The sequence below is a fragment of the Macrosteles quadrilineatus genome, unplaced genomic scaffold, assembly GCF_028750875.1.
Source record: "Macrosteles quadrilineatus isolate MER2022 unplaced genomic scaffold, UCM_ALF_1.0 Scaffold_1__1_contigs__length_201487025, whole genome shotgun sequence".
Classification (NCBI taxonomy): Eukaryota; Metazoa; Arthropoda; class Insecta; order Hemiptera; family Cicadellidae; genus Macrosteles; species Macrosteles quadrilineatus.
The window spans coordinates 35,147,313-35,174,586 of record NW_026542594.1 but is presented as its reverse complement, the minus strand read 5'-3'; the positions used below and the strand labels follow the sequence as shown (position 1 = coordinate 35,174,586).

Here is a 27,274-nt window from a genome sequence, read left to right as displayed (position 1 = left end):
AACGAGTAAAACATCTTGCGAGCCGATACTAAGGAAACAGTGGCAGAAAAAAAGAAACCGTCTGGCACTTATTATAGAAAGCGTAAGGCGAATTTGGAAGAGGAAGATAAAAAACAAGCCAAATCAATGAGTAGATTTTTGTTTAAATCATCTGGTGGCGACCCCATTCAGCCCAAAGAAGTCACGATAGAAGACGGCAATGATTTAGGTATTTATTTATTTATTTTCCAAGGAAAGTTTAACACAAGCAGCTGATCACAAACGGCAAACATTACGTCATTGCCGTCTTCTATCGTGACGTCATGCTTGATGAGCATTAAAGCCTGTTTTTTTTTGTGTGGCCTTGGTTTTGGTAAAGTTTATATGATAAGTAAAAATGTTAAATTTCTGCGAATAATAAACAGCCTTTAATTGCAAGTATTCTTCTAACCTAAACTTATTGAAAAATTCTTCCCAAAATTATTGGGGAAAAAATCACAAATACGGTTAAGTTATGTTCATGGTTTGGGGGGGGGGGGAATTCTAAGTGGCGCTGATTCGGGTGTTCGCTTAACTCTGAAAAATTCCTAGAACCGGCCCTGCAACCAAACTTGCTGATAATGAAAAAAAATCGAACGAAGGTTTACTAATATAAAAAAAGTTCTAAAATTATAATAGCTCAAATTGAATTTTATAATGTTTTAATTAACAAATTAAACTGTCATAACCTTACCAAACTAACCAAACTTGCTGATAATGCAAAAATCTTAGACAAAAAGTTAGTGCTACCGAGAAGATTCGAACCTGGTACCTTCAGATCCTCAGCCCGGCACGTTATCCATTAGACCACCGAGGCCGGTGGCTACAAACCGTATCGTTGCGGTAATGGTGTTCCCTCAGCCAATAGAATACTTTGCTTCCCCCACTCCGCAGTGCCAGGGGACAACATCGTGATGATTTAGCGAAGGTTTAGACTCTAGTGTTAAGGTCGATTCACACACATCAGTTACGGCACGTCACAGTGAAGAATATTCTTTAATGGATTTTCTATTGCACTATCTACCCTCATCCGTTGCAGTCCCGTCAGTCACTCTGCTGGCATCCGTCAGTCAATTTAAGATTTCTTTCCAACGATACTTTTAGATTGTTCGGACGCCTGACGGAACTGTTTGAGGTTAGAAAATAGTGTTATTGCTATTTAAATGGTTGCATTTGTATTTTGAGTACTGTTTGTAACAATCAACAATATGGACAATGATAATTTGATAGAATTTAGGTTTATAACTTTAAAATTTTGACTATAAATTACTGTGAATTTTAGAGACGGAAGACTGACAACCGACAGACAATTGACTGAGAAATTGCGGATGCAACTGTGACTGGACTGTAACTGGACTGCAACTGGACTGTAACGGAACTGTGACTGGACTGATGTGTGTGAATCGACCTTAAAGGAGGGTCCCCATACACGCAACGATTCGCCTGCCGGCCGGACTGAGTCTTCCCTGGAGGAGGTGATAGCGTATGCTGCTAATTTAGCAGCTTTGTAGAAAAGGAAAAAAGAACAAAAGGGGGTTGTGGCATATAGAGTGGCTTAACAGAACAGCACCAACCGATGTCAATTTATTGGAAGAATTTAGATTGTCACTGTCACTGAACAATACAAAACACTATATATTTTGGGACAACACAAAGACTGAGCAGAAAATAAAGTTAGTTTATGTCAATGGCCGTGCCTAACCTCAAAATTAACGTGAATCAAAATAATGCTACTACTATTGGCCTTCCGGCGGCCTGCCGGCGACCCCATACACGTACCGATCGGCCTGAAGGCGGGGTTGGCCGGCGGCCGGACGACGACCCCATACACGTAACGATCGGCCGGCCGGCGTGGACTGTTCAGGCCGGGCCGATCGCTCCGTGTATGGGGGTGGGCCTAAGTGTAAAGTAAAAAAATCACAACTGCAGTGGGTGATTGTAACAGAGGTTTACGGATGATGCTAAACTCGCTTTTCCAATAATGTGTCACTTTCTGTTTCTACTTACCTGTAATGCAATCGCTGGACCGCTGGAGGGCTGGACCATACAGCCAATAGGCCCATAGCCCATCTCTTGAGTACCTACGCCTACCTATTTATTCATCTAACAACCTTTTCGACGACGATCCTTGGTACCAGTACTTTTCCATAGAATACATGGCCTACCTACTTAAGAAATAAAATTACAAATGTCCAAAAAACATTGTGTGATTTTTGTCACATTCAACTGACTACTAAGATCCGTACGTAGAACGGGCACTCAGCTAGTTATATAATAAGGATGTTCACTCTTACATATGACCAGAAATCGCTCAAATGTACATATAAGTAGTAATAGATTAAGTAAATCACAAAACTGTTTTCCTGTTACAGGTATTAGGTTTTTCAATGCTCTTCCTGGTATTGTCCGTTCCCAGAGGAGATCAAAATTTGTATCCATTGTGAAAAATTGGCTTGAGTTGAACCCATATTACAAGTGGATTATTTTATATGTTATATTTTTTCAGGAAAAGACTGAAATATTATTTTTAGTTCAATATTTTATGTAAAGCCTATTGCAAATAACTTATAATGGCCGAAATAAATCTTGAATCTTGAATCTATGTGCTTGTGTGTGTGTCCGTGACACATTAACTCAGGTAATTGGGGTCTGATTTTGATTAAATTTGGCATTAAAAAATAAAAAGTAGAGCTAGATAAACTTGAATGAGTTCGAGAACCAACAAGATTGAGTCATAGGAACAGAGTTTAATGAGTTTTAAAAATTCCAAAAATAGTTTTTTCCAAATTTGTACTTTTAAAGGCCTTAATAGGCCTAAATGGCGAATTTTCATTTTTTTATTTTTGTACATTGAAGTGTTATTTTACAATTAAAGGTTTTTTTACTTCGAGTTGAACAATAGGCAAATGATATAAATAATAATAGAACATTAACTTGAAGAACATGAGCTAGTGATTGACCACTGTCAACACTAGCTAACAAAGAGAATTTTGATAACACTTAGCCGAATCTGAATGGAAGGTACAATTAAAGGTAATGGAGAAAATTCAATGAAAACTGTTGTAGTTTGCCACTTAAAACACATATTAATATACTACAAATACAGTATCTACGAAGTAAAAGGTCAGGGACATTAAAACGTACGTTTCAAAATGTTCACTCTAAGTATATTACCATAAGTAGGCCTATATTACTACCTTGAAATTTCAACTTGGTCTTTGGCCAAACCCCTGGGGAAGATTCCGAAAAGTCTCATTTTCAAAAATTGTTTCCCCCAAAAATTGTTATTTCCCCACATGTAGTTCTTATAGGGAATAAGCTCAGATCTATTAAGGCACCACCACCCACCCACCCTATAGGGCCTGGTGGCAGAGCCCCCAGTGAGCCAAAGGTGACTAGGCGTGTATACACTATACACTACCATTCTCAAAACAGAGATCATTTGATATACAGAGATGTATCAAAATATATATCTGGTTATACTGTATATGCATACACACACTCAAAATTTACTTTTTTAATTGTTGTAATGTTAATTACTAAATTTTATATGTTACCTTACCAGAACAGCAACAAAATAGAAGTTTGAAAACTGCCAAAATCTGTTTTACTGCACTTAAAAATTCCAGTGGAATAAGTAGGTAAGCTATTTTAATAGGAAAGGTTATGTACTACCGTATGGGTGACTGATGTCAACAAATACAAGTAGCTGCCGCTGCTATCCTGGGCCACAAGTCCGCACACTCCTTTGACACTGGTCCTGTGATAGTGCTGCCCTTCAACTCTCCCTTGTTGTTGACAATCACTCCTGCGTTGTCCTCAAAGTATATGACTGTGCCGTCCTTCCTGCGGAAGGGCTTACGTTGCCGAATAACTACTGCAAGGTTTACTTTCTTCCGCAGCTCGGGTTTGCCGCTCTTCACAGTGGTGATGATCATGTCTCCTGTCCCAGCAGCTGGCAGCCTGTTGAGTCGTCCCTTTACACCCTGCACTGCTATCACATATAGGTTCTTGGCTCCTGTGTTGTCAGCACAATTAATCACAGAACCTACAGGCAATGCAAGAGATATTCTGAACTTTCCTCCAGATCCACCGCCGTGTGCCCTTTTTGACATTTTCAGTTGTCACCTATTATATCGACTACAGACTCGATAGTTTCCACAACAAAGACGTACAAGCGCGGAATGTTATTTACCGCTTTGTCTACGTAGGAAAAAAATACCCATATTAAGAAAATTATTGTAAAATCATCCCTCCAGCTGTCCCTGAAATAGAAATTGAACACACTGCTTATCCAAAAGCCTATTACCATTTAGATAAACAGTCAACCACATCGCTTATGGAAATAAGCTATCATATTCATATAAACCATCTCTTGGTATCTAAATTTGACATTATAAATGTCTATAGATAACTATTGTTCATATTAAGTATCACTTCATTGATGATTACTAATATTTATTCATGGGGGAAACAAATAGAAAGAAGGATACATAAGGGAATCTTTCCCCTTTATACTAGATTATTTATGTACTTAGGCATATCCAGCTTTATTTAGCTTGGATCCTGAGGAGGCTGGTAGTAGCCTGATGCTTTTTTTTCATTTAATGTCAGTAGTTTTCCTTACTAGGGCAAAACCAAATTGGTCTGAACAAATACTAGTAAAATACTCTGTTTCTTTTCCAAAGATTTTAGTGTTTTCCCAATCTATAAGTATATAAGAGGATGTTTATATATATATATATATATTTGGCAGTGATAAACTCAGACACCGCTGAACCGATTGCCACGAAACTTGGTACATACGTGTAGAATTTCATGGAATAGGTTTATACACCATCAATTTCGTGATCCGTCCAATCGGCTCCGCCCCAGTGGCTCTGGAGTTTCCCATGTTAACCTTATGAGAAATGGAATTAATGAATCTTAACAGCTGTTTCAATTAAACAAGTTGGTTCTGTTCTATGATGTTCAATAGCATTTAAGTTACAAGGATTACCAACAGGGTGCAGCACTATTATTTCTTTTACATTTATGACAACAGCTAATTTGCAACCAAAAGGTGAGTGAGCGTAGCGAACGAACTTCAACCTGGAGGCGAGTTAGCGTAGCGAACGAGCTAACCTGAAGGCAAGTGAGCGTAGCGAACGAGATAACCTGAAGGCAAGTGAGCGCAGTGAACAAGCTCCAACCTAAAAGTGAGTGAGCGTAGCGAACGAGCTTCAACCTAAAGGTGAGTGAGCGTAGCGAACGAACTTCAACCAGGACGTGATTGAGCCATGCGAACGAGATCATCTTGAAAATTAAGAAGTTAAACGGGGCAAAGCCCGCGGGTTACAGCTAGTAAATTATATATCTACTAGGTGGCGTTCGTAGAGGCATCCACAAAATTGAGCGGAGTCATCAAGGGTTTATATTATATTGTTTTGGTCCAGTCGTTTTTAATGCATGCGTTGCGGGTCTAAGGTGCATTTTTACTCTTTAGGAAGTAAAAATAGTTTTTATCCTCTATGGAGTAAAAATCACCTGTTGTCAACTCAGTTGTAAATTTCTATTGTAAACGATTGTATGTATCGAAATATGTATCGATTCATGCTTCAAAATTATTTTACCCTACAGTCTACAGTCTCTTCCCATAGCGTTTTAGCATTGCAGATACATTAATCCATTCCCACACTCAACACGCTCACCTTTACTACTTCCTTCACCACCCCCTACGTCGTGGACCTATTTCCCTCTCTACCCATAGCATTTTAAGATTGCAGATACATTAATGTAATTGCCAAAGACAGTTCCCACACTCTGCACTGCAAGCCTTACTACTTCCTTCACCATTTCCTACGTCATAGACTTGTTTCCTTCCCTTCTCATAGCATTTTTGGATCAAAGATACATCAATCTAACTGCCACAGACGGTTTTCACACTATGCTCATACTTTACTACTTTCTAAGCCATTTCCTACATCGTGGACCTGTTTTCATCACTTTCCATAGCAATTTAGTATTTTAGATACGTTAATCTAATTGCCACAAACATTCCCCACACTAGTAGCCTTTACTACTTCTTTCGCCATTTTCTATGTCGTGGGGATGCTTCCATCCCTTCTCATAGCATTTCAGCATTGCAGATACATTAATCTAACTGCTACAAACGGTTTCCAGTTCCCACACTCCACACTGCTCACCTTACTACTTCCTTCACCTCTTCTTACGACGAGGACCTGTTTCCCTCTCTTCTCATAGAATTTTAAGATTGTAGATAACTTAATCTAATCGTCATAAACAGATCCCAAACTCCAGACTGGTCGCATTTACTACTTCCTTCAGCACTTCCTACGTCATGGACATGTTTACCTCCCTTCCCATAGCATTTTATGATTGTAGATACCTTAATCTAATTGTCATAAACAGTTCCCACACTCCAGACTGCTCGCCTTTACTACTTCCTTCACCACTTCCTACGTCACGGACCTGTTTCCCTCCCTTCCAATAGCATCATAGGATTACAAATACCTTAATATAATGGTCATAAGCAGTTCCCACACTCCGGACAGCTCGCCTATACTACTTCCTTCATCACTTCCTACGTCACGGACCTGTTTACCTCCCTTCCCATAGCATTTTAGGATTGCAGATACCTTGATCTTCATAAACAGTTCCCACACTCCGGTTAGCTTGCCTTGACTACTTCCTTCACCACTTCCTACATTGTGGACCTGTTATCCTCCCTTTCCACAGCATTTTATGATTGCACATACCTTAATCTAATCGTCATAAACAGTTCCCACACTCCGGACTGCTCGCCTTTACTACTTCCTTCATAACTTCCTACGTCGAGGACCTGTGTTCCTCCCTTCCCATAGCATTTTATGATTGCAGATACCTTATTCTAACCGTTATAAACAGTTCCCACACTCCGGACTGCTCGCCTTTACAACTTCCTTTCCTTCACCACTTCCTACGTCGCGGACCTGTTTCCCTCCCTTCCTATAGTATCATAGGATTGCAAATACCTTAATATAATCGTCATAAACAGTTCCCACACTCCGGACTGCTCGCCTTTACTACTTCCTTCGCCACTTCTTACGCCACGGACCTGTTTCCCTCCCTTTCCATAGCATTTTATGATTGCAGATACCTTAATCTAATCTCATGGTGGAATGGCCTCCGGATCGTCTGAATTAACTATATAGTGGTTTAAATTACCTTGTTACTGTCAAAACGATCCTTTGTAATACAAAGGATCGTTTTGACAGTAACAAGGTAATTTAAACCACTATATAGTTAATCTAATCGTCATAAACAGTTCCCACACTCCGGACTGCTCGCCTTTACTACTTCCTTCACCACTTCCTTTGTCACGGACCTGTTTCTCTCCCTTCCCATAGCATCATATAGGATTGCAAATACCTTAATATCATGGTCATAAGCAGTTCCCACACTCCGGACAGCTCGCCTATACTACTTCCTTCATCACTTCCTACGTCACAGACCTGTTTCCCTCCCTTCCCATAGCATCATAGGATTGCAAATACCTTAATATAATGGTCATAAGCAGTTCCCACACTCCGGACAGCTCGCCTTGACTACTTCCTTCATCACTTCCTACGTCGCGGACCCGTTTTCCTCCCTTCCCTTATAATTTTTGGAATGCAGATACCTAAATCTAATCGTCATAAACAGTTTCCACACTCCAGACTGCTCACCTTTAGTAAATACTTTAGCACTTCCTACGTCACTGACCTCAAGCTAGTGTCGTCATTTGATTATATTAAGATTAATACCGTTTCTGTTCTAATATCTGTGGAATAATGCTATCAGCTATTTCTTTATCTACTGCATTCAAAAGTCAACAGCTGATCATATGTCTTTATGTGTCAAATACTGCTTCCATAAGGATTACATTGAAACTTTGAGACCCAGTGGGGCGGATTCCTGAGAGTTATTTTTAACGCCATATAGATGTTGGCACTCACCGATATGGTCTTTATCACCATCCAAAATTTGAAAACGATTGATTTAGCCGTCTAGGAGGAGTTTGCGTATTACGAAATGCATAAAAGTCGACGTATAAGAGCTTCGCTCAATAAAAGAGGAACTATGTATGAATGTATACATACTGTATATGTATATACGTTATGGACTCCAAAACCGCTTGTTAGATTGTAATAAAACTTTCAGGCATTATTAAGCATCTTTCAAGGATGGTTCGAGTGAAGTTTGGTGCAGATCCGTCAAATGAGCTCTGCCCCAGAGGATTTTAAGTGGGCCAATGTCAGATTTTTTTATCTACAATGTTTACAAATAAATATAAAGCAGATGTTTACTTTCACCAACTGTTTTGTAGGTTTGAATAATCACAACATTCTGTAGGGTATTAGCTTTAGTCATGATTTGAAATAGTGCCATAATGTTTCTACATAGTGCAGCACAGAAAACTATTTTACTTTTGAACGAGCGGTTTGGCCCGTCCTACGTACGGGATCGAGTAGTCTATTAAAACTGTATATGATTCAGAACAGCTAGTTTACAACTTGGTGGCCGATTCACACACACTGCTTTCATTACAGCAGCTACATACCACCTTCCACTGCATAGGCCTACTATCACTTACCTACCTTATTTTACCACCTTGGCCACTGAAACCTCTAAAATGATCCTGGCCGCCCGTTCTCTTCTATCCCTTGCCATTTCTAAGGAAGATACCAGTCTGAAGATGTCTTTCATTACTTGGTCTTCCAAGTGGTCTTCTACCTTGTAGTACTCCTTGGAATACACTTTTAAAAGTTTAAGTATCTTCTCTCCGCCATGCAAAGCCTGCCCAGCCCATCCGAGATCTGAGACTTTTGGAATGTACCCCTTTATCAAGTTTCTGAATCATCAGTACTACTGGGATAGTTATTATATTGTATGAATCGATTTTGGTTTCTACTGACACCCTGCAGCTTACTGGTCAGTTTTCTGGATACCTACTACACCGGTTGACATTTTCATGTGTACTGTATGCAGTCATACTTATATTCAAAAATCTAGAAAAAGATGTATCAACACGTAAACCACTTATATCTTAAAGGATTGAGCACTTATACTTAGACGGATTGCATTTATAACAAAACTTTATTATACGTTTAAAATGTTAAGTTCAAAATTACACAATCTCCTGATAACATAGATCTTTTACGGTAGGTAATAAACTGCATTTTAAAGTGAAATAGAGTGTAGGCAAACTCTGGACCAATAGTTTTGTATACAAACTTCTTGTGACATAAACATTTCAATGACAGTTAGAAACCAGCTGTTAGTTAAACCACCAGTAAAACGACTTTAACTCGTCCATCGGCTGCTAGACTTTTTGAAAATTAAAACTTAATTTCTAAAAAACTGGGACCCTAAACTAAAATTATGGCTTCGACATTCCCTAGTTTTCAAAATTATCTTTCTTTCAACACAAAAATCATGAAAATCCGTCAAGTGGTTGATTCAGAATCGTGAAATAAAAAAACCCAGTTTTGTTTTAATATTATAGATATGTCCAAATGTATTAAACCCCAATCGCAGCACACCTGTGCACTCAACAACGTTTAAATTCTCCAATTTTAAATATAAAAAACATAAAAACCGTTATCAAAGTATTATAAACAATAAAAGGGATGACAAAGCCTTAATATTTTTATCTTTCGTTCTATACCCACACAATCTAACATAAATTATTAAGTGAATAATAATCGTGCGTGCTATCTCGAGTATTCAAATGCCTCTGAATTTGTCATTAACTCACCACATTACTGTCATCAAAAGAAAGAACTCCAATAATAATGCGAAACTTAAATCCACCGAAACTGTACAACGTTACCAGACTAACGATTAAAAAAATTACGTCAAAATTGATTAAAGCAAAAATTATCAGTGGTAGGTTTAAGGGAGAAATAGTCTTAATCCCAAGAATACTTCATCCGAATTACCCTCTGAATTTAAGCAACTACAATTTCCTTAGTGTCTTGCTTTCGCAATCACCATTATAATCCTGACTATCGTCGGTTTAAATGTAGAAAAAACATGCTTTTCACACAGACAAATGTATTTTGTTAGCGCAGCAACGCGCGCCGGATAACTGCTAGTTTTATAAATTATTTAATCTATATAATTAATACGCCAACGGTAAATTTGTCCGTTGAACCTCCGCCATTTCTTAACTGATTTTGACCATTCACGTCTCATTGAAAAGAGTGTGTCGGGTAGATTTGCAAACTGACCTTAATTTTTTTAAAGTAAAGTGTGGGCTCTGCTCCAGTGGCTTTTAAAGATCCCATGTTGTCCTTATAACGAATGTTTGTTTACATTATGATCAGCTAGATAGTTTTATTGCTGTTAATATGCAAATCAATAACAATTGCAATTCTGTTAATAATTGCAATTCAAGGAAACATGTGCCACAAACATTTAGTACTGACTTTGTTGAAATTAAATTATTTACTGTATGAATTTTTGTTTGCGTTCAAATTACCCATGGAAAAAAACGAGAAAGCCTGGACAGTTTTATAAATTTCCCTTGAAAGAAAACTGAACTAAAGGTGAGTGAGCGTAGCGAACAAGCTAACCCGAAGGCAAGTGAGCGCAGCAAACGAGCTCCAACCTAAAGGTGAGTGAGCATAGCGAACGAACTTCCAACCAGTACGCGATTGAGCCATGCGAACGAGCTCATCTTGAAAAGGAACGAGCATTTGACATAAAACCACATTAGGACATGACGACGTCTGTCGGGCCAGCTAGTTATTAATAAAGTTGAGAATACTAAAGGTTCTATAAAACAAAACATTAAATAGTAAAAATACATTTATATTTAAAGTAACAGATAGATTGGCAAAATTGTAAAACGATTGTATATTATCAAACGATATAAAATTATTTACAGTATCACGGTTACAACTTTTAAACTACTCTTGTTATGACTCAAAGTTAACCTCTTCAGGACCTTTCATTTTATGCTTTTGTTAGTGGGGACTGGTTAAAACACCACAGTAGGTTTTGCAAATATGATTAGGAGATGATATATAATCTGAACTATAGTTTATGCATGTTGATAATAATATGTATTTTAATTGAAGTACTTTTATTGATTCAGTTATATGTTTACCTCTCTATAACATTTGAACTTGGATTGAAACATTAGATGTCTTTGGAATGATCTGAGAGTGAGAAACAAAACATAACTTTCAGCAATGATGCATCAAAATCTACCTTTACTGTGTGATTCAGAAATGTCATTGTAAAATATTTGGTCAACATGACTAGATTTTTTAATCAAATATAAATATCAGCACGAAATAGTTTGTAAGATAACAAATTTTAGCATAGGGCAATTTATATAGTGTTCTAAACTAAAACATTGTTATTGTTTCAATGTAAAAATGCAATTGATACAAACTAACTACGTTACCAATTTATGTTTGTAAATAAAAATGTAAATTTTAAATGGTGGCATAAAACAATTTAAATAATTATTTACTACACAAATTATTTGTAATGTAAAACATCGTTCACCACTCGGAGCAAAAGTATATTATTTTTGGTACCGGTACCTAAATTGTTATATAGTACGTGGCAGTACAGTATTATTAGTTTATTAGTTGCTTGGTGCACTGTTCTACACACTGCTCAAGCGCTACAACTCATTAAGTGGCATCCTGTCCACACACTGTTGATATGTACCGAATTGCGGCATGGTGCCACTATTAAAAACTATAGAGTGTAGGCTGGCGCGAGAATTGGCAACGCAGCATTAAGGAAGTTGTGGTTCCGGTGGACGACGCGAGGCGCGCTAGCTGCTGGCATGGTTTCGTGTTCCACAATTCGGCGTGTGCCTGCGCTACTTAAACACAAATCGACGGGATGAAAAATACTCAATTGTGGCATGTGATGTTTAAACGACGTAATAATGCTGGAAAACCCTAAAAAAAATCGAATTAGCTGTGGCACCCTGAAAAAGGTGCCACAATTTTTCAAGGTGCCACAGTACGGCCATGTGCCTTTGAAGGATGCCACTATTCGGTGAATACAGACACACACACACCAAGCACATCTGTCAGTGACCAACCACGCGTACAAGCCCCTAGGACAAACCAACCATGGCCATACGTTCAAAATACATATTTTTAACGCTGCCACAAACCGGGAACGGTTATCAAGGGATTTGATGGCTAAGGGGAGGTCATTCCAAAGTCGGCAAGCGGTCACAACAAACGCCCCGTCGTAAACTGCAGTCCTATGATGAGGCATACGCAAAGTCAATGAAGCATAGCGTGAATATCTAACACTTTCTTCAGCTACAAACCTAAAATCATCTACAAAATATTTTGGAAAATTTGTTTTAATTATTGAATAGGTTAGCAAAAGAATTTTAATTGATCTAAGGTCACATAGCTTTAATAGCTTAGAATTAATGTAGAAAGGCGTGATACGCTCACTGCGTTTCAGATCATAAATGAATCTCAAGCAGTAGTTCTGAGCGCGTTGGAGAGCATCAGCGAGGTTTACAGTCATGTCATTGATCACAGAGTTGCAGTAAGTGAAGTGGGGGAAGACAAGTGATTTGACAAGATGTATTTTTATGTGCATTGGCAAGAAGTTTTGTAATTTTTTAAGTGCGTGGATTGATGCAAACACCTTTTTACGGATGTCTACGACTGCATCGCCCCAAGTAAGTGTCGAGTTCATAGTAAGTCCTAGGTTTTTGACCTTGTCACAGTAAAGCAAAGCTGTTCCATTTATATTTATTGGATTTGTCGTGAGAAAGTCAATTGAGTTTCGTAACCGTGGATGACAAATTATGATAGGTTTAGTTTTTTCGTGATTAAGTCTGAGTCCGTGTTTATTAGTCCAAGTAATGATTTTCTCAATATCTTCATTCACTCTCAGAACACTTTCGTTGATCTGTTTGGGTGAAAACTTAGGATATCCCAATTCTTGAGCAGGGTAGTTTCTTAACTCAGTTACGTGACTTTCAACTTGTTGATTAATGCTTTGGCCAAAGGAAGAGAAGAATGCATTTAATTAATTGAGAGGAATATTGACTCTCTGTGCGTTAGGTTGTTTCCCAAGCCCAAGACTTTTTACGTTACGCCATAACACTCTAGATGGTTGGTTCTTATTTTCAAAAAGCATATGAATGTGTCTTAATTTTGAATTTCGCAAAAGTTGTTTGACTCTGTTACGTAAATACCGATACTCTTCCATTTCTACTTGATTCTGGGAACGCCTTGCTCTCCTGAAAAGACAGTCACGTCTTGCCATCAAGCTACGTATTTCAGGGGTTATCCATGGCACTGGTCGTTTTTTAGTCAAACGTTTTGAAACAATTGGAGCATGTTTATAAAATAAATTTAAAATTGCATTGTTCAGTTCATTTACCATTTCATCAAGACATGGTGAATTTTCAATTAGATGCCATGGTGTGTTCTGGATATCTGACATGAACTCAACTTCATTCATATTCTTAAAATCCCTATATTTTATAAATTTAGTCTTGGGTTTGGGTGCCTTAACTGAACACACACAAAATATGAGGTCATGCTTGGATACTGCTGGAACTGTAAGCTGCCCATGATGTACAATGTCTTCAGCATCTGATACTACTATTAAGTCTAAGAGAGTGTCAGGCTCGGCAGTATGATGTGTAGGGTCCAGTGGGAGTATGTTTAAGTTACATGAGTCGAACAATGTAGTCAGTTGTCTGTATTAATAGTTTTGATTGGCTGAAAGTAGGTCAGTGTTGAAGTCACCCATGATCAAGACATGACTAAATCTAAATAATGAATTTAAAAGAGCATTTTCAAATTCCAGTAGATTGCCTACTCTAGGTGGGCGGTAACACACACTTAACAAAAGGTCATCAACACCAGATAGGCTAATTTCTATCATTAAAAATTCAGGTTTTGACGAGTACTCAGAATTTGAACAGTTGACCACTTTAAAATTGATTCCCTCCCTGATTTTAAAGCTTGAGGTGTCGAATTAAAGGTCAGAACATTAGGAAAGGGCATCACTTTAAGTACAGTTAAGGACTTAAGTTTGGGGACGGTGGTGCTATCTGTTTACATTAGATAAAACTCAATTCCTTTTGTTTATAACTAAACTTATCGACGTATGAAGCCTAACCAAGTGAATATTAAGAATAGTAAATATGTGTATGAGAGGTTGACTTCTAAAGTAGTGCAAGTTAAAAAGCCAAGATATAAGGTAGGTGATAGCATGAGAATTTCCAAGTATAAACATTTTTTTAGTAAAGGATATACCCCAAATTGGACAGGGGAACTATTTACAATAGCAGAAGTAAAGAATACAAAGCCTGTGACTTATATCTTTAAAGATGAAAATGGCAATATAATCAGGGGAGGCTTCTATACAGAGGAGTTGTTAAAGACCAAGTATAAAGACATGTATTTGATAGAAAAGGTAATTAGAAGGAAGGGTGATTTATTGTATGTCAAATGGCTTGGATTCCCAAGTAGCCAGAACTCATGGATTTCCACTAAGGATGTCCAAGGGAGCGCGCCGTGAGCTGGGAGCGCGCCCAAGTTCGCGTACAAACCTCGCACTGTCAAATTGATGATTTTGAGAATATACATGTGAATGCATGTGGATTTGAAATAGTAATGAAATTGTACAATGGTATTATTTTCTCAGTTATATATGTTGAACATTAATATAGGCTTGTATAAGCCGAGAGCAGGATTTTTGGAATTGGTGGCTAAAAAAAGCTCTCCATGTTATTCTTATGGGGAAAACGTGCCTAAAGTGATGTCATACCACTAGTTTTCGCCACTACTTTAATAATAATCTATTAACATTTTACAAAAAAAGTGTACCCCAGAAAAGAGTACAACCCCAGAGAGCCGTGTGGGCCAGATGTTTTTGGAAATGAGCAATAAACACTCCCCTCTAAACCCCCCGCCCTAGCGCGGCCGCGCGCCCAGACCATCGAAGTATATAACACACCTGGAACACCGGGTAGATAGGAGATGTGGGATAAAAAGCGCGCCGTTTCGGTAACCTTCCTCCACCACTATGGAGGACCCAACGCAGATATGTCAGTTCCTCAAGCCGTGCACACGGTTGTTAATGCGCTCCTGGCCGTGCATACATAAGGTCGACTGCAATTAAAGTTATATATTCGGAATCTGCATTAACTGCAGAATCTGACAGTATAAATATAATCTTATTTAAATCGTAATTCGAATTTTAACAACTAAAAATGTTAAACAAATATCACACCTTGACATGAAAAAGTTACTAAGCGAGGATTTTTTTATTTTTTGGTCAGAAGCAAACTTTAAGCGAGAAAATTGTAGCTAATGAGATGATCTTCAGCATATAACTAAGCAATTTGAAATACAATTTTCTAGTCGTGTGTAATCGGGAGTAATTAGTAACGCAAAGAGGTTATTTATAAATTGCGCCGCGGGCCGTTCTCAATGGTTCCGCTGATCTTTACGTTTACGGTACTCCCAGAAACGTTTTGAGTACAACCAATAGTTATATTAAATTCATTTTTATTACAGGTAACACATAACTAAATACTGAATTATCACCTTCTAGGTAAACTGTTCACATACAATGTTACCGTAAATTAAAATATAAAATTTAGACTATAGATACAGGGACAGGGACTGGTAATCCCCCTTTGTGGATCGTGTATTATCTGCTTTGTTTGGTAATTAATGAGAAATTTCAAATATTAAGGCTCAGATCAAATAATTGATAAGGTCATAAGTTAAATACTAAACCTAGGAAGTATTTTTCAATAACAAAAATTGAATAATAAATTTACAAATCGAATTGTTAGTCGTGTTCCTTTGACAATATGAGTATTTGTATAATGTTGCAAACACACGATTAGTAAAAAGTGTTTTGAGTGTCATTGTTATTCTGTATATGTTTTAAAATTCATATCATCACACATAAGAGAAAAGGGTAACCGGGGGGGGGGGGGGGGGGGGTTATGGTTAATAATACTAAACAGTACTTTTAAGAATATGTTTTACTGCCCACAATCGTGCTTAAATATAGTACAAAGGTCGCATTACATGTTGTGAAACAAAACCAATTTCTTCAATCTCTGCCTTACACCTAACTTATTTTTGTCACATTCATTCATAATGTCCCTAGCATTGGAGAAACAAATGGTTTTGTAAAACAGTGTCCCTCAGTTTCATTCATGGGCGGCAGCCCGGTACCGGTATTGATATTTATCTTCTGCAAATAAATGAAATATATGATCACATCCATAGAATAGTTAGTTGTATTTTTTAACTTATATCAACTATTAAAAAAGGTTAAAATTTATTTAGCTTTACAATGATCGAGTATCACAAACATAAAGAGTTGTTGAACTGAGGAGGTTGGTGCGACATAAAATCAACCTCGTCCCGCTATTAATCACTATACTACAAACAAACTACAAACTTAATTGTAAATTGCTCGATCACATGTTCAAATCATCTCTTAAACTACAACTTTGTCACTTACAGTTTTCTTCTGACCCAAAAATAAAATTCTTCCCCGCATACTAACTTTTTCATGTCGCAATGTACAAATTGTTAACTCTTTTTAACAAAGGAAATTCTATTTTAAATCAAAAGTAATATTTATTTATACCATTAGATTCTGCATTTAATGCAGATTACGAATATATAAACATTATTGTACTTAATCTTTGTTATTGAATGCTAGGAGCGAGTTAACAACTTCGCGCACTATTCGATGAATTGGCTAAAATCCGCTGGGTCCCCCATGTTGGTGCGGGAAGGCTGCCACAACGGCGCGCTTTCGTGAACACGTACCTAGCATTCCAGTTGTGTTATATACTTCGATGGCCCATACTAGCTGCGACTACTGTAATACAGTGGAACAGTAAAGCGCTAATCATAAAACTCACACAGAAAAATAAAAAAAATACATTGTCGACTTAAGCGTACAGTGACACTAACGTCTTCAAACAAACATAAAAAATCAATTTTAAAATAGGATGAAAAGTCTATAAGCTAATCGGCACAATAATTTCGGACACCTAGACATCTAAAACTACAAATAAAATTATTTGATCCAGAGGAGTCATGTATCAGAGTTTCAGTAAAACATTACAGTATAATAGAACAAATTAGATATTATTCTAGTTAGTTGTTTTTTATCTTTAAGTTTTCCAACATGGTTTGCTTACGTTTATAGTTTAAGGTTGTGTATTGTGATTATTTTCATACACGATATGTTTATAAAGTAAATAAAATAGCTTATATTAATTTTTATATTTTAGAAAAAGCAGTTTCATTTTGTTTCCCTTTTGTTAAGGTTACCTCTCCTCAAATTATCCCTCAAATTTATCCACAGATAATTTACTTGATTGCCTCAAGTAGTAGTACTTGATTGCCTCGAGTAGTAGTACTTGATTGCCTCAGTTTATAGTAATATGTTATAAACCACAGACGAATAAGACATTATACCATAATAATATTATAATAGACTACCATTACACATTTAAGGCATCCTTGAGTGAAGTAAACTCACTTACCATATAGATCCCATATACCATATAGATTTTGGCTTACAGCTTGGTAATTAAGGGGACTGCCTCAATCATACTTATACTGATTATTCTACACATTGTATATTACCATTAGAATACCTCAAAGTTGATGTGATGGGCTTAGAAAAAATATTGTGCACTTTTTCCTGATTCAAGTTCCTTTCAACCATATACATTTTGGCTTACAGCTTGGTAATTTAGGGGACTGCTTCATTCATACTCATACTGAGTATTCTACACATTGTATATTACCATTACAATACATCAAAGTTGATGTGATGGACATAAGAAAAAGATTGTGCACTTTTTCATGAGGCAAATTCCTATCAACCATATAGATTTTGCCATATAACTTCGTAATTTAGGGGAATGCCTCAATCATACTCATACTGAGTATCCTACACATTGTATATTACCATTACAATACATCAAAGTTGATGTGATGGACTTAGGAAAAAGATTGTGCACTTTTTCCTGATGCAGAGTTCCTATCAACCATATACATTTTGCCATATAACGTCGTAATTTAGGGGACTGCCTCAATCATACTCATACTGAGTATTCTACACATTGTATATTACCATTAGAATACCTCAAAGTTGATGTGATGGACTTAGGAAAAAGATTGTGCACTTTTTCCTGACTCAAATTCCTATCAACCATATAGATTTTGCCATATAACTTCGTAATTCCCTGGACTGCCTCAATCATATTTATACTGATTATTCTACACATTGTATATTACAATTAGAATACCTCAAAGTTGATGTGATGGACTTAGGAAAAAGATTGTGCACTTTTTCCTGATGCGAGTTCCTATCAACCACATAGATTTTGCCATATAACTTCGTAATTTAGGGGACTGCTTCAATCATACTCATACTGAGTATTCTACACATTGTATATTACCATTAGAATACCTCAAAGTTGATGTGATGGGCTTAGGAAAAAGATTGTGCACTTTTTCCTGACTCAAATTCCTATCAACCATATACATTTTGCCATATAACCTCGTAATTTAGGGGACTGCCTCAATCATACTCCTACTGATTATTGGTATTTACTCAGGGGAGGTACGGAAGAGGCTACGATGACAGCTGTGGGCTTCTTATTAGCTGAGGGAACGCTATTACCGTAACAATACGGTTTGTGGACAACGGCTTCGGTGGTCTAGTGGTTAGCGTGCCGGGCTGGCGTGCAAATGTCCCGGGTTCGAATCTCGCTGGTTGCATTAACTTTTTGTCTCAGATTTTTTCATTATCAGCAAGTTTGGTTGGTTTGGTTCGGTTATGACAGTTTAATTTTATTATTAAGTCATTATAAAATTTAAATTGAGCAATTTCTAGTTTTATTTAATAAACATAATTATTTTTACTATTACTAATCTTTTTTATTTATATGATTTAATTATCAGCAAGTTTGGTTAGTTCGGTTAGGTTATGATAGTTTAATTTTATAATTAAAAAATTATAAAATTGAATTTGAGGCATTTATAATTTTATTTTATGAACAGAACTATTTTTGCGAATAGTAAACCTTCATTGACAAAGTGCTCTCTACTATAGCGCTGTTCGCGGAGGAATTTTGAACTAAATGCCTCATTCGTACCTCCCCTAAGTCAGACCCCTGATTATTCTACACATTGTAAATTACCATTAGAATACATCAAAGTTGATTTGATGGACTTAGGATAAAGATTGTGCACTTTTTCCTGACTCAAATTCCTATCAACCATATAGGTTTTGCCATATAACTTCGTAATTCCCTGGACTGCTTTAATCATATTCATACTGATTATTCTACACATTGTATATTACCATTAGAATACCTCAAAGTTGATGTGATGGGCTTAGGAAAAAGATTGTGCACTTTTTCCTGAGGCAAATTCCTATCAACCATATAGATTTTGCCATATAACTTCGTAATTCAGGGGACTGCCTTAATCATACTCATACTGAGTATTCTACACATTGTATATTACCATTACAATACATCAAAGTTGATGTGATGGACTTAAGAAAAAGATTGTGCACTTTTTCCTGACACAAATTCCTATCAACCATATAGATTTTGGCTTACAGCTTGGTAATTTAGGGGACTGCCTCAATCATACTTATACTGATTATTCTACACATTGTATATTACCATTAGAATACCTCAAATTTGATGTGATGGGCTTAGGGTCAACATTGTGCACTTTTCCCGATGCAAGTTCCTATCAACTATATACATTTTGCCATATAACCTCGTAATTTAGCGGACTGCTTCATAGAGCGGAGGCTGGTCTATACCCCCCTCCCCCCCTGGTGGGAATTTTTGAAATATACATTTTTGTGCTCGTATTGACACCTACTTTAAGATTTTAGGTGTTTGCCACTTGTGAATTACAGCATGTTCCAGAAAACACGAAAATATCATGACAGTTAGAATATATATACATAAAAAAAATTGTTTTTCTTTTCCGATTTCGTTTGGCTCTTTTACCCGACCGATTTTCATGATTGAGGTCTCAAATTGAAGGTATTAACGTACAGATTGAACATCAAGCATCAGCATATATTTGTCTACAGTCCCACTCGGCTTATACGTAAACGACATTTTCTCCCCATGTATTTCTTATGGGAGTTAAATTTGGTTTTTCTTTTCCGAGTTTGTTTTGCGCTTCTACCCACCCAATTTTCATTATTGAGGTCTCAAATTGGTAGTATGCACACATATATTTCACATCAAGCATCATCGTATATTTATCTACTTTATTACTCGACCAAAAACATAGATTTGATATATTTTTTAATTCGTATTTCAATTTAAATTGTATGGTATTTTACCATTTATAGTTGTACCCTATATATTTTGGTCTAAGAACCTTCAGTGATATACCAGCTTGCATTTAAGATATTAGTTATTCAAATCGGACGGGTTTCAAGCAAATGCAAGGTGAACATCCAACATAAAAAAAATTATAAGGTTTTTCTATGATTGAATATCAATAGCTCCAGTATTGTTTACGTTTTTTATATGTTTTAGACTCAAAATAATCAGTCAATTATAGGCTTTAATTTGAGCTATTGATCGTTTGAATCAGTTAAGTTTAAGGCCCCGTTTATGCACCAAGAGCGGTAGCCATTTTCAACACCATTGAGTTAAATGGGGCTGTTTATGCACGAAGAGCGATAGCGGTAGCGGTTGACCTCCCGCTGCGGTTTCTAATTCGACCGCTGTGTAGTTAGAAATCGCAGCGGTTGATTGGGATAGAGTGGTTTTCAACTACATTGAGTTAAATGAGACTGTTTATGCACGGTGGGAGCGGAGCGGTTGCAGCCAGGGTGGCCAACTTGACCGACGTGCACGTGCACTTAGGACAAATAGTTGAGTTAATTATTTGGCAGAGTTTGAGTTGGCAAGACTGTGTCCCCCTTCCATTCTCTTTTGACCAACCGCTACCGCTATCGCTTGCACAATTTTGACAAAATTTTCACAGCGGGAGCGGGCCCGCTATCGCCCCGCTCCCGCTCTTGGTGCATAAACGGGGCCTAAGATACCTACTGTACTTCACAATCAAAAATCATAAATTTGATTATTTCTCAGATATGATATTTATTTAACGCTGCAGCGCAGCATGGGTCCTTTAGTACAGATTTTTTAGTTTGATTTGATTTGATTAGTTGATTCCTGACGTAGGACGGGCGCACAGCTAGTTAGAATTTGAAAATGCAAGTATGGTGAAGTCATCAGATTGTTCTCACAGTGACATGCAAGCAAATGAAATGAATGAAGTGAGCAAAGTATTTTGCAAGTACTGTACTTGATGCTTTTGAACAATGCATTATTCTGCTTGAAGTTGAAAACCGTGATCAGAATTCCTAGATGGTCTGTTTATCAGCTGGAAGACCTGTACCCGAATCGGTGGAAGACAATTTACTCAATGTACATAATCTAGGGAAAGCTGCATGCAAACAGATTAGTTGAGATAAAAGCTAAAAGAAATATTTTTCTGGAGTTTTACTGCTGTCCCAGGAATGTGATATTAACCTTGAGAAGCTGATGACATACCCATTAGATCCAGTACCATGGGCATTAGCCACTACCGATGGATGCCCAACAAAAACAGAAAAGGCCAAACTGCTCCATGCTTTGGAGAACAAGGGTATATAGTAGACGAACCTTCCAAGATTGAAGAATGTATGTATGTAATTGATGGTATGGCTTATGTTACATCCTAAATGTCTATCTTTACTTATTGATTATTTATTTTATAACTATCACCAGCTGGTTATAATGTTTACTTCTTCACTTTGTTTTAGCGAATTTCCCTATAGGGAAGTAGCTATTACCGTAGGTGGCACAGTAAGACCTAGACCCGGGACCGATTTATTTTTTCATTTTGATGTCCCCAGAGGCCAAAAACACCATTCGTTCAAATTTTTATATATGTATATATATATATATAGACATATATATATATATATATACGTCCGTGAACGCGATAACTTGAGTAATTTCTGTCCGATTTTGATGAAATTTGGTTTAAAGGTGTAAAGCGGGATAAACTTGAATGAGTTCGCGAACCAGCACGATCGGTTCATGGGAACGGGGCTTTACGGGGGGTTTTATGGGGTCAAAATTGGTTTTTCTCACTTTTGACCCTCAAAACACAAAATTTCCCGATTTATCTTTAGACCTTTATAAAGAGCTTAAAAAAACAAATAATTTAGTATATAAAAGTATTTTTGTTTGATTATTAGTAACGGAGAAAATTTAAAAAATTGTAAATTTAAAATTCCCATGTTATTCTTATGGAGAATATTGTCAAATGTTGTAGTTTGCTTGTTTATGAATATATTTTGATCAAACTTGGCAAATTTATTTATTTTGTACTAAGCTATCAATATTTTACTCAAAAACACACTTTATTAGTTTCCTTGTAGCAGCAAACCTAGGTACTCGTTAAACCTAAAATTATTAAAATATATTTAACTGAAAATCAATTCAGACAAATGGAAATTCGCTTAGTCGGCAGGTTTGCTGCAGCGGGGGTATTTAATTTGTGTTGAATAAAGTTGGTTAAAATTGTACTTTTACAAATACATTTATTATTAGTTCTAATTACATACAGAACAATTTGGCGACGATGGAGGTGAGTACAAGTAATTCAAATACATCTCAAAACATTCAAATGATTAACTCAGCATTGATTGGACCCTTTAATGAAAGATATGAAACATGGGAAATGTATATGGAAAGACTAGAGATATCATTCATTTATAACAACATTTCGGAAGACAAAAAGAAAATTACGTTACTTCACTGTATTGGATCAGACACTTACAGTAAACTTAGGGATATATTGCATCCTGTATCACCTATAACTAAATCCTATGCTGAATTAGTTCAAACTCTTAATTCACATTTTACACCAAAACCAAATGAAGTATCAGAGACATTCAAATTTCATTGTAGACACCAATATGAAGGAGAAAACGTTTCTGAATTTTCATTGGATCTTAGAAAGTTGTCTAGATATTGTAATTTTGGCACATTTCTGTCAAAAGCCCTGAGAAACCAATTCATACTCGGGCTAAGGGATGAAAAAATACAGGCAAGGTTAATTACTCTAAGTGACAGTGATTTGAGTTTTGAAAAAGCTGTAGACATGGCTCAAGTAATTGAAAAGGCTCAAAACGATTCAATAACAATCCAATCAAAATTCAATCATGAAAACAATGAATTGCCGGTTAACTTAAATGTTGTACAACAGAAAAGTTTTCAAAAACCTAAAAACAGTACCAATCTTAAACAATGTTACCGTTGTGGAGAGTTACATGAATACATATCTGAATGCAAACACAAAAATACAACATGTAACTTCTGTAAAAAAATAGGGCATCTAGCAAAGATTTGTTTTAGGAATCCTAATGCACCTATCAAATTGCAAAGACAAAATAAGACTACATTTAACACTACTTCAAGAAATGTAAAACAAATAACAGACTCGTTTGAAGATCAAAGTGAAATATTTCTACAACAAAATATGAACAATTCTGTTAGATCCCTCTATAAGGAAACTAATGTTATTGACATTTGTTCTATGAATACATCAGAAGATAAATTTAGGAAAAGAATGTTAAACATAAAAACAAAGTGAAGAAGTAAACATTATAACCAGCTGGTGATAGTTATAAAATAAATAATCAATAAGTAAAGATTCTGTATGTAATTAGAACTAATAATAAATGTATTTGTAAAAGTACAATTTTAACCAACTTTATTCAACACAAATTAAAAACAAAGTGAAGAAGTAAACATTATAACCAGCTGGTGATAGTTATAAAATAAATAATCAATAAGTAAAGATAGACATTTAGGATGTAACACTTCCCCTTCTTAAGTGAGCTTCATAAATTGAGTCTATCCACGGGTTTATGTGTCCTTTTTGAACGTCTCACTGTAATAGTGGGAGTTGGTGCCACTGGAACATCTGATATGTTGTGATCGTTGGCCTCTGGAACATCTGATATGTTGTGATCGTTGGCCTCTGGAACATCTGGTATGTTGTGATCATTTGTTATGTGGTTTTCGGTTGGTATGTTGTGATCATTTGTTGCGTGGTTTTCGGTTGGTTCCTCTCTGACTCCTCCAAAATGGACTCCTCCAAAATTTGTTGGTATGAATACTTGATTTTGCTCATTCCTTAATGAAAACTCACACAAGTTTCGCCCTGAACGTCTAATTTGGTCTTGATGACGTCTGATTGTGCCACTGCTTGTGGATATTTCATAATTTCTTGGTCCTTCTTTTCTATTGATCTTTCCAAAGCCCCATTTGTTGCAGGTCCCATATAGGCGGTAAGCAATAGGTTCTTGAGCTTTAAATGATTTTTGCCTATCAGAATACGATTTTGAGTCAAAATTTTGGTTCATTTTTTGTGACAAATCAGGATACAATAAATCAAGTCTTGATCGAATTTGACGTCCAATAAAGAGATGTGAAGGAGACTGTCCTGTAGTACTATGTGGAGCTCTTCGATAGGCCATTAAATATCTCTGTAATTTCAACTCAATTGAGCCTTCCTCAAAGTGCATGGCTCTGATAGTATCTTTCAAGTCTTGTACATAGCGTTCTACTTGGCCATTAGTTGCAGGATGGTAAGGTGCTGATCTTTTGTGTCTAATTCCGTTAGATTGAAGAAATTTTTCAAACTCTAACGAAACAAATTGCCTTCCGTTGTCTGACACTAATATGTCAGGGATTCCAAAAGAGGAAAAGAATTTCCGCAAAGCCTCAATGGTTTTATGTGAATTTATAGTTGTAAGTGTTACAATCTCTGGCCATTTACTGTAGGCATCCACAATTAGGAGAAAATAATGGCCATAAAATGGTCCTGCAAAATCAACATGAACTCTTTGCATAGGCCTTGAATGATATTCCCAGTGGTGAACTGGTGCTTTGGGTGCTTCATGTTGTACTCGTTGACATCCCAAACAATTTAAGGTCATATTCTCAATGTCTGCATCAATTTTAGGCCACCAAACATACGAACGAGCTAGTCCCTTCATGCGAACTATACCCACATGAGCCTCATGAAGTTCTTTCAAAATTCTTGGACGAAGTTGTTTGGGAATCACCACACGATTCCCTTTTAATAAGCATCCAAGCTGAATTGACCATTCTTGTTCGTTAGAAGACATCGGGTGATGGATTGGCTCCCCTCTGATTAGTGATTGATAAATATCTCTAAGATCTGGATCAGATTGTGTATTTTTTGCTATTTCTTCAGCTGTGACAGGTAAAGTATAGATTTGTTCTATTTCATGAACATCGGCTGAGTCAATAACAGCAGCTTCTTCAACATTTTTAGGTAGTCTTGAAAGTGCATCAGCATTAACATTATCTTTGGTTGATTTATACTTTATGTCAAATGAAAATGCCTGAAGGAATATAGCATAATGTTGTAGTCTTGTTGCGGCCATAAGTGGTATTCCATTTTTCGGTCCAAATATTGATACCAGGGGTTTGTGGTCTGTAACTAGGGTGAAATGACGTCCATAAAGGTATTGGTAAAAGTGTTTAACTCCAAAATAAATTGCCAGGGCTTCTTTTTGTATGACACTGTACTGTTTTTGTGTTTGTGATAGTGTTTTGGAAGCAAATGCAACAGGTCTTTCGTTTCCATCCGGAAACACATGAGAAAGAATTGCCGAAATTCCAGATTGACTAGCATCTGTTGCTAGAATGAGTGGTAAGTGTGGGTCAAAATGGCATAGTATATTCTCTGACATCATTTCCTCCTTCACCAATTGAAAATCTCGTTCACATTCTTCAGTCCAATTAAAAGGTACATTAGCTCTTGTGAGATTAATAATAGCTTGCATCTTTTCACTTAAGTTTTGAATAAACTTTCGATAGTAACTTATCAACCCAAGGATTTGTCTAACTTCTTTCACATTACTTGGTCTCTTCAGGTTTCTTATTGCTTCAGTAATATGTTTACTTTTACTTATTCCCTTTGACGAGACATGGTAACCAAGAAAGTCAATCTCTGGTACAAGGAATTGAGATTTAGAAACATTAATGTGTAAATCGTTGTCTTTGAACCGATTTAATACAGCACGGAGTCTTTTCAAATGTTCTTCCTCACTGTGGGCTGTTATTTTGACATCGTCAAAGAAAACATCAACACCATCAATACCTTGTAGAATATTTTCCATTGCTGATTGCCAAATAGCAGGTGCACTTGCAATTCCGAATGGTAGACGATTTACTCGATATAGACCTTTGTGTGTATTGATTGTGAGCAATTCTCTGTATTCTTCTTTCACTGGCATGTGTAGGTAAGCTTCGGATATATCAATCTTTGTAAATTTAGTCGAATTACCCATTCTGGCCAAAATATCATCAATGCGGGGCATGTTGTGTTCTGGTATTACCAAATGGGGATTGAGGGTTACTTTGTAGTCTCCACACAGTCTGATATTCCCATTTGCCTTCATAATCGGTACAACTGGAGTAGCCCAAGAACTCTGATTCACCTTTGTAATTATACCTTCTTTTTCTAGTCTGTCGATTTCTGCACTAACTTTTGGTAACAAAGCATAAGGTAGTGGTCTAGCTTTTTTAAAAACTGGTGTAGTGTCAGGCTTTAAGTTAAGAAGTGCTTCTCCCCCTTTGAAACTTCCAACTCTTGGTTCAAATATGGATTTAAATTCCATTAAAATATCGTGTACTTTGGGATTTGAGTGTTTAACTCTATTCAAGTCAGCTCCGTGAATGTTATTTATGTCTGACCAATTTATTTTAATCGATCTCAGCCATTCCCTACCAAATATCGTATCTCTATTACCATCGACTATATACAATGGAAGATATTTGGTTTGATTACCGTAACCAACCTGAACAATGGTTTTACCCAATGGAACAAATTCATTTTTGTTGAAATCTCTTAATATTATGTCTGGATTCATTAAAGGTCTGTGTTTTGGAAAAAACTTGGAAAAGTTACTTTTTGACATCAAAGATACCCCTGCTCCTGTATCTAGTTCAAACGGAATAGTTTTCCCATTTATTTTTATGTTTAACATTATTTTCCTAAATTTATCTTCTGATGTATTCATAGAACAAATGTCAATAACATTAGTTTCCTTATAGAGGGATCTAACAGAATTGTTCATATTTTGTTGT

General features: G+C 36.6%; 2 protein-coding genes across 2 annotated transcripts; both read right to left on the bottom strand.

Annotated features, from left to right (window-relative positions):
• Window positions 1-3,534: 3,534 nt before the first annotated feature.
• On the bottom strand, window positions 3,535-4,324 carry LOC128982743 (60S ribosomal protein L23). Its single transcript, XM_054401681.1, has one exon. The coding sequence runs from the start codon at window positions 4,131-4,133 to the stop codon at window positions 3,711-3,713; it is 423 nt and encodes a 140-aa protein (XP_054257656.1). The 5' UTR covers window positions 4,134-4,324; the 3' UTR covers window positions 3,535-3,710.
• A 19,667-nt stretch (window positions 4,325-23,991) lies between these two features.
• On the bottom strand, window positions 23,992-26,586 carry LOC128995972 (uncharacterized protein K02A2.6-like). Its single transcript, XM_054421072.1, has 2 exons — window positions 26,472-26,586; window positions 23,992-24,977 (listed from the first exon to the last, which is right to left on the bottom strand). Exons 1-2 carry the CDS (start codon window positions 26,584-26,586, stop codon window positions 23,992-23,994), a joined length of 1,101 nt encoding a protein of 366 aa, XP_054277047.1.
• Between the last annotated feature and the right edge of the window lie 688 nt (window positions 26,587-27,274).